Source organism: Vipera ursinii (genome assembly GCF_947247035.1).
Source record: "Vipera ursinii genome assembly, chromosome: 4".
NCBI lineage: Eukaryota > Metazoa > Chordata > Lepidosauria > Squamata > Viperidae > Vipera > Vipera ursinii.
Window position 1 is genome coordinate 102,496,086 of NC_139514.1, and position 8,676 is coordinate 102,504,761.

At 40.6% G+C, this 8,676-nt stretch overlaps 1 protein-coding gene across 1 annotated transcript; it reads right to left on the reverse strand.

The window, feature by feature from the left end:
• Window positions 1-5,542: 5,542 nt before the first annotated feature.
• Window positions 5,543-8,440, reverse strand: SLITRK5 (SLIT and NTRK like family member 5; the record flags this gene model as incomplete). Its single annotated transcript, XM_083361351.1, has 1 exon — window positions 5,543-8,440. The coding sequence occupies one exon, from the start codon at window positions 8,438-8,440 to the stop codon at window positions 5,543-5,545; it is 2,898 nt and encodes a 965-aa protein (XP_083217477.1).
• Between the last annotated feature and the right edge of the window lie 236 nt (window positions 8,441-8,676).

An 8,676-nucleotide genomic window follows, 5' to 3' on the forward strand; every position in this document is an offset into this window, starting at 1 on the left:
TATGTACACCGATCATGACTGAATCAAGGTGGCTGATCAAATGAGATCAGGCACTCCTTGACACTACATAAAGGCAGAAAGAATGAGATCTGTAAAAAGATTTGCCTTAGTCGAAGTTGGTCATGTGGTCTGCATATGCTTAGAAATGCAGGTGGTTCTCGACCTACCACAGTTCATTGAGTGACCGTTCAAAGTTGCAATGGCACTAAAGAAAGCAACTTAAGACCATTTCTCACAGATGCAACCTTTCCATCTTCACCATGATCATGCGATCAAAATTCAGAAGCTTGGCAACTGGTTCATATCTCTGACTGTTGCCGTGTCCCAAGGTCAGTGAGATCATGCAACCTTCTGACAAGCAAAGTCAATGGAGAAGGCAGATTCCCTTAACAACCAGATTACTAACTTATCAGCTGCAGCGATTCATTTCACAAGTCAAGAAAGGTTATAAAATGGGGAAAAAATCACTTAACAACAGAAATTTTGGGCTCAATTGTGGTTGCATGTTAAGGACTCCCTCTATCCACTTCGCACTCTTTCACAATGGATACTCCAGCATACTTTTTTTTGCAATGCAATATTGCAGCAAAGTAATATATAGGCAGCACACATGGTATGCAGTAAGGAGAACCAGCATATACTGTTTTATAAACTTATTATTAAGAGCCAATCTGGTGTAGTATTTAAAGGCACCAGGCTAGAAACCAGAAGACCATAAATTCTAGTACTGCCTTAGGCACAAAGTCAGTTGAGACAATCATTTTTTCCTAGGAAGAAGGCAATGGCAAACACTTCTGAAAAAATACAGGAATTTCCTATCAAGATTGACTTGAAGGGACAAAAATAAGCAAACAAGGCTGTTATTCCATTTCTGCTTTAAGCTAGTTCACATATACATTGGCTTCCAGGGTGCCAATGACAAAATGCATGTCAGAGTATCAAGATGCAAGTACATAATGGAAAGTCTTGTAGTAGGACTTCACAAACATGGACCATCATTTTTCCCATTATCATAGCTAGCTGCAGAGGCCTATAAGCATAACACAATGCTATGTATAGCATCTTCCTATGGACACTGATTTCAGGAAAGCTGAGGTCTACACAAGCCTATTTATGCAATGCATACAAATATTTCATATTTAATGGGCCATTAGTCTTGGAGGAAATCATTCACTTATTCCATTCCATGACATTTTCTGTGGTTTCTTTAATAAAAAGAAAATCCAGATTTTATTGTGATGCACAACTTGCAGTGACGATCTTGGCAAGGAATTTTTTTTTGTAATACACTGGTTCTAATATGATGCCCCTAAAATGTGCCTTTTGCCACTGTTTCCAGTAAGTTCCATTTTTTATGCAACTATCCATAACACGTACAGTACTTGTTTGTATTCATTTTTTTTACAAATTGTAAGCTCCTTCTGTATCCATGAGTCCTCCTCCTCCTTCTCTTCTCCTTCTCCTTCTTTCTTCTCCTTCTTCCTTCTCTAAAGAATAGCAGACATCAAAAGTCTCTATACACTGCTGTGCTTTAGAGACTTCAATATATTTGCTGCAAAATGTATTTCTAGTTACTTCCATTATGTTCTAATGTAACCACCTAACACAATTTGAGACTTCTATTTTGCTACTTACTATTTATTTGGTTAAGATTTCCCAAGCAATGATTTATTGTGATTTCCTTTCAGTAACACCAACATGAGTGCCTTTGACTGCCTTAATTTAGCTAAAGATTAAGAAAGCCTCTTAACAAATCTTTTACATGTCAGCATTTGCATCATAGATGTGCTTTTTCATGCTAAGATATCAAGTGCTCACTAAATTATGGCAAACCAAAAAAATTCTGTTATGATGAAATCAAGTTACAAACATAAATCATTGCAATTGGTCCCTTCCTCCCCACAGATCTTTCTCCCTCACATGGACACCTAGGGATTCTTGAATATAAGCCTTCCCTCATAAAGGTCCAGAAGACTGATCCCTCACCAAAAGGCAACAATTCCACAGATGCCACTGCATGAGTTACAAATTATTTAAATCCACCCACACTGATTTTATAAACCTAAGAACATACTGAGTATGCAATATTGAATGAAATAAATTAGCAAAATCAAATGTAACAAAAGATTATTGTTCTCCAGAAAGCTATTGGGATATGTTTTCAGTGATAAATCAGGTATGACAATGTCAACAATCAGCATCCCTAAATCAGCATCTCTCATCTCTACAGTCAATAACTGACCTTCAGCACCCAATACGAAATGAAACATATCCTTTATCAATTTTCCATCTTTTTTTTTCAGTCATTCAACCAAAATAAAGCATCCATACTGTTTTCAGTTGTGATTTTTTTCCCTAACAATCAGTGAGAACTGCAATGTCAACAGCGAAAAACATTCGGGCTTTTTTTGCATGGAATAAGAACATTTCAGTGTAACAATTGATGGATCTGACTAAGGTCCCATTCAAGCTAGCATTCTGCATCAGACAATCATGCAGGAGATGCCTTTGAAATCTCAGAAGATCTTTTGCATTCTCAGCCTGTTGAGTAATCCTGCCAGACATATCAAGCTTGCAACATGTGACAACCTGATTTTCCTTAATTTAATCCAGTTCCCTTTTAAAACTATTTGAAATGATAGCCATCACCACTCTAGAAGGCAACAACTTTCACAGTTAAACCCATGCACTGTGCACAGAATACTTTTTTTCATTAAATTTTGCTTCAGTGAATAAATCTGCAAAGGGAAAAAAAACAACTTTCTGTTCGCATTGTCCACCTCAAGTATAACATTAAACACTTTTATCAAATCACCCTTATGTCTTGCATTCTAAGCCAAGAACACACAAAAGCTGTAGTTGTCTTCTCAAAATTTTGCTTCCAATAACTTTTCGTATCTACATCCTGAAAAAAAAAGAAGAAACGGTATCTCATTCATGGCCTCTGACAAGCAAAATATTCTGGTCAGGCGAGTTTCCCAGAATCATGTTTTAAATGTGTGGGCTCCAGAAATATATTTTCATGATAGATTGCTTGGTTCTGATTTGCAGTCAGGAAGGAAAAGGAGAAGAATGCAGAATTATTTCTACAAAAGAAAATAATAGATCCTTTTTTTAAAAAAACTACATATTTTATGAACCTGATTTGTAAGAAAGGCATCAAAGCAGCACGTCAGCCAGACAATTCTTATGGGGAAAAAATAATCCAAAGAAATGATCTTCTCTTTCAGAAGTCAAAAATTGGAAACAGTTAAAAAATGCACCTGAAATAACTTAACCAATTTATATAAGAAATTGTCAAGAAGAAATAAAATTGAAAGTGGAAACTGCACGATTACATGTAACTTCACAAGTATCCATTTAAAATAGCTGAATGTAAAGGCTTACAACACAGAGTGACAGGACTTTAATCCTTTTATAGCATTGGAAGTGGCGGCGGGGGGGGGGAGAAGATAATTTTGTTCTGGATAACATGTCACTGGAAATAAATAACTGAACATCAGGTAAAGATTATTTCATTTCCTTCCATTTGAAATTGTTATCAAGTATTTATTTATAAAGTTGTTTTTTTTTTCTTAAAAAAAATATACATGTGCTGGAATACATAGAAGACATCCTGTCCCATCATACAGTTGATTCTGCATTTATGGATATGTTTGCCACTGCTTGGTGTTCAAAGAAGAAAGAATGGATACATCATAAATAGATTTGAACAGTCCACTGTATGGGCTTTCAAGATGCCAGGGCAACAGAGATCGCTTCAAAGGCAATTCTACTTGAATGATTTGAAATGGGCTTCAGCAACTGCAACTGCCAGTATCATTTAAACAAAATTGAAAGTAACTCTGCCACCCTCCTGCTCAAGTAATAATAACAACAATAATAAAATAGGTTCTGGTGAAGGACTCAATAGGTTGATACAAATGCCAAATCCAGTCTAAACATCTGGCTAATAAAATAATCCTAATAACAGCAATTATTTTACACCTCCCTCATTTAATTAGCCCAATTATTGACCCAACTGCGAGACTCTTAAAAGTAAGTATTAATGAACAGCCACAATTAAATAAATCTCATATAGCTTTCTTTTAATTTTCCCTGAATTATTATTATTATTATTATTGTTATTTTTGGCCTTAAGATTGTCAGTGAGGTTTGATCATTCTAGTTGTTTTTTTCAAACACATCTGGCATTGGCCAGGGCTCTGACTGCTTCGGAAATCAGAGAATGCCACACTATTCTTCTGAGCCAATTGTAGACTCTGATGAATCTACATCCTTGTGTGAGAGTGAAAAACCCAACAACCTTAGTATTTTGGCCAAGGAGGAATCTTTTTGCTCACAAAATGTGGAAGTAGGTGTCATAGGTAAAGTCATAGTCAGATGTTTCATATATGCCTCAGGATACAAATCTGTAGTCACCAGAAAGCTAAAATCTCTTTTAAGGATGAAGAGCACCTAACCCTTAATAGAGATTTCATCCTCCTGGTCACCACAGATACTAGGAAGATGAAATTGTGCAGGACAGCAAGCAGAATTTATCCATACTGTCCTCTCTACTAGCCATCACACACATTATACAGCAACAACCACTATGAGCCATCAGTTTTCTGCAGAACAAGGAACTACCCTCCTTCCTAGCAGCTTGCTGAGTGTAGTTGTATGATATGCATGTCTAAAGATTTCTTTTATCACATTTTAGTCTATGGCTAAGAAAACTCTTCCATTCACAAGGGACCTTCCAACTTTGAAGGAAATGCTACCGTGTGTGTGTGCATATAAAAATAGGAGCTACAATAAAATATTTCTTTTTTGTATATATTTCAATAAGTTATTTGACTAACCAGTTATGGACCATATATCTCTGAACTCTTTATTGATTTGTCCACATCTATGGTGATTCTTTTGAGATCATAATATTGGTTTTTAATCAAAACTCCAGAAATATACAACTACATCCTTTTTTTGTTTTCTTTAAAAAAATGGGAAGGGAAAGAACAAATGCCTTGTATTAAATTCAGGGTGTGCTAATCTTGCCCTCTCCCCACAAATACCAATCTGACCCATTCATGGCTAAAAAGGGGATTTGGTGCCCTGCATTTTTTTTTTCAACCAAGGGAGAAGAATTAAATTGCCAGCAGTGCATATCCAACATAAAATAACAGGATAAAGTGACCTTTTTTGACATCCAGCTGAAGGATAGCCTTTTGTTTTACAGATGCCAATGCTTCCTCTTAGCAAAAACAACACACCATATAAAGGGATGAGAGAACAAAAAACTGTGCCTATCTCACTCGATCAATTGGTTCCTATTGGAGAGAGAAATTGCAATTGTGAACTATGAACACTCCTTTCAATACTTCCCCCCCTCCCCCCAAAGCTGGAAATTCCTGTGCTGAGGCAATTTGCCTTCCAACAAATGAACCAAAGGCAGGTTGGGGAGGCAAAGGACACAGAGGGAAGCAGATCACCATTGTATTTCTTTGTGTGTGGTTATTAAATACAAATGCTTCTAGGAGAAAGGACGGGAGGAAAAAAGATCTCAGAACTGACTGAATGTGGTCTGTTTTTCCAATACTTCGAGGTAGTCTGGCTCGGCATTTAGCTTTGCTTTTAGCTCCAGATATTCGTTCCTGTTGGGCTCTACATAAACAGTGCTTGGGGGAGTGTAGAGCACTGTCTCTCGAAGCCTACTGTCCCCCGAGCCGGAATGCAAGTAGGGGTGAGGTGGGCGCCTAATGTCATAGTTAGGGGAATAGGTGTAGGCAGTTGGAGGGAACTTAGGGTACTCAGGAAGGTTACTGCCCCCCAAGGTGGAAGAAGGGTGTTTGTCAGGCTCCAAAATGCCCCTGTAAAAATGATCAGCATCCTGAACAGGGGAAAGCAACTCGTCCCGAGGCTCAATGGTGCTGACACTGTATGTGGGGTTCCGGAGGGACTCCTCTTGTCCCCCTGGAGCTGCTGGAGGTGGCCCCAAAACCTGTGAGGGAGGAGGGGGTTGGGGCTGGAGGTGATGATTACTGTAGGTCACCTTGAGCTCATGGAGATCTTTGTAATCCTCACCCGCATTGCCCTCCCTGGAGCGGTAGATGGGGTTCTTGCACATGTGGCCTAAAGGATGAGGGATGTACTCATAGACGTGTCCTGCAGGGGTTTTCACCTTAGGCAAAGCTGGACCACCACCACCTCCTCCTCCTCCACGGTGAAGATGCTGTGGATGTTGCTGGTGATGGGTGTGGAGGTGAGAATGGGGAGTTCCCCCTCCTGTGTATACACTATACTGCATGTTGAAGGAGCTCACATCTGAGTTGTTGGTGCTGGCATGGTCACCTTGAACTTTCTTTCTACGTTTCATAACCAGCACAAAAAGACCTGCAGCCACAAACACAGACATGATGAAGACTAGCAGTAAGCTGAGAATCAGCACCGATAAAGGCACCGTGGAAGAAGAGGAAGAGGAGGAAGAAGAGCCACCAGAAGGTGATGCTGAACTGTCCTCTTCCATGGTGCTATTGAACTGCCCCAAACTGGAGAAGGAGGTGGTCCTTGCCGGTTCCTGCATGGATGATGGAGTGGGTGTGGAAACAACAATGTCAGAATAGTCTGGGCAGAGCAGCTCTGGTTTGATGTTCCTCATATAATTCTCAGCAAATTTCTTAGGGGATTCACAGATTACCTGGTCCACAAGGACTCCTGTGTTGAGTTGTTCAAGCCATAACTTCATGCCCACCACATCACATGTACAATCCCATGGATTCTCATGAAGATCTATCTGAAGCAAGGATTTCAGTTGGTCAAGCACCCCACTTACAGGAAGGTAGGAGAAATGATTGCTCCGCAGATTCAATCTATAGAGAGTTAAGCCAGAAAAAATTCCCACAGGCAAAGATCTCAGCAAGTTGTTGTTGAGAAACAAGAGCTGTAAATTGGGCACAGGATCAAATGTGCCTGTCTCAATCTCCCGGATGATATTATATTGCAGGAAAAGGTACTGCAAGCTCTGAAGCCCATAAAAAAGCTCTGAATTCAATTTTTCAATCCGATTCCCGTTCAGGTAGAGCCTCCGCAAATTAGTTAAATCCCCAAAGGCCCGGTCCTGAATGACCGAGATACGGTTATTGCCTAGGTGCAGCAAATCTAACCCTGTAGCTTCCAGGAAATCTGACCTGCGCACCAGGGCAATGTAGTTCTCAGTCAGGTACATCTTCTTGGGGTTATATGGTTTGGGTTGGAGCTCTGAGATGCTCTCAATCTTCCTTTCTTGGCAGTTGACATTGAGTCCCAAGTCAGATATCTGTAGGTTGCAAGTGCAAGCTGTAGGACACTCCAAAGGCACCGGGGATTTGGTCTGGTAAGCAATGCTAGGGCCATAATTGCTGTATCCCAGATCCTTGGAGGGCAATCGAGAGGTGGGACGCACCCTAGACTTGTTAGGCTGGCGTGTCCCTTTGGGTTTCAAGGGTGTTTTGTAAACAGCTGAAGAGGAAGTAGCCACAGAGTTTACAGAGGCTGGAGTAGTATGAAAATACCCTGTAGTACTTAGTGGAGTTTGTGGTCTCATCTCATAATCTGAGATGAGTCTCCGAGGGCAAAGCTCCTGCTTGGAAACCTCATCCAAATCTCTCCCATGTAACCGGAAGGGAGTTTCACACACTACATCCCCCACCAAGGCTGAATAGGATATGCTGTCCAACCAATCCTTGAGAGAGATCAGTTCACAGGAGCAATTCCATGGGTTCTCTTCCAGCTGCAACTCCACAACCTTATCCATGTGCTGCAGAAGGCCCAGGTACGGCAGCAGTTTCAGTCGGTTGCCCCTTAGGTCAAGGTGAGTCAAGGGCACAAAGCGGAACAGGTTGTTGGGTAATGAAGAGAGGAGATTGTCATTCAGGATCAGCACCTGTAGCAGGTGGAGCTTGCTGAAAGAGTTGGGTTCAATGGCGCTGATGTAATTGTAATCAACTTGAAGATACTCCAAGCTCTCCAGGCCTACAAAAGTGTCATCTCTCAGTATCTCCAGTTTATTGTTGTTCAGGTGCAGCCTCCTTAAGCCCTTCAGACCATGGAAGGCTCCTGTTTCAATGTCTTGAATATCATTGCCCCCCAAGTGCAAAATTGAAGCCCCACTGTAATTCACAAATTGGTTGGGGTAGAGCCTATTGAGAAGATTCCCAGACAGCAGGAGATGATAGATGGAGAATCTGGGAGGACTAATCTCAGAGAGACTAATGATGCCCCGGTTCTCACAGCTCACTGTTAAGAGGCCGTCTTTCTCCTCACAAGGGCATTTATTGTCACAGATCTCGCCATAATATTGGATGCTCTCTGCCCAGGCCAGGACAAGAGATGTTAAAGCAAAAGTGATGGTCTGCACCATCCAGATACGCATTTTTCTGTTGAGATCCTGCTCCTGAGTCACCGTAGAGCAGCAAGCATACATGTTATCTCCTGTAAGAGGCAAAAAGAGAAGAACACAAATACCAGGCTGTCAAAAGAGTGAGCAGGAAAATCTAATCATGACACTGTTAGAAGTCAAAACACAGGTGGAAGAAGGAAATTGCCAAGAGTTTTGATTTTAGAACTGTTAGACCAAGGGCTGTTAAATGGGATTTTCTCAGTACAGCTTTTTCTAGATTTTCCAAAGGAAAGACACGGTAGGGTGAAACCCTCTGGCTT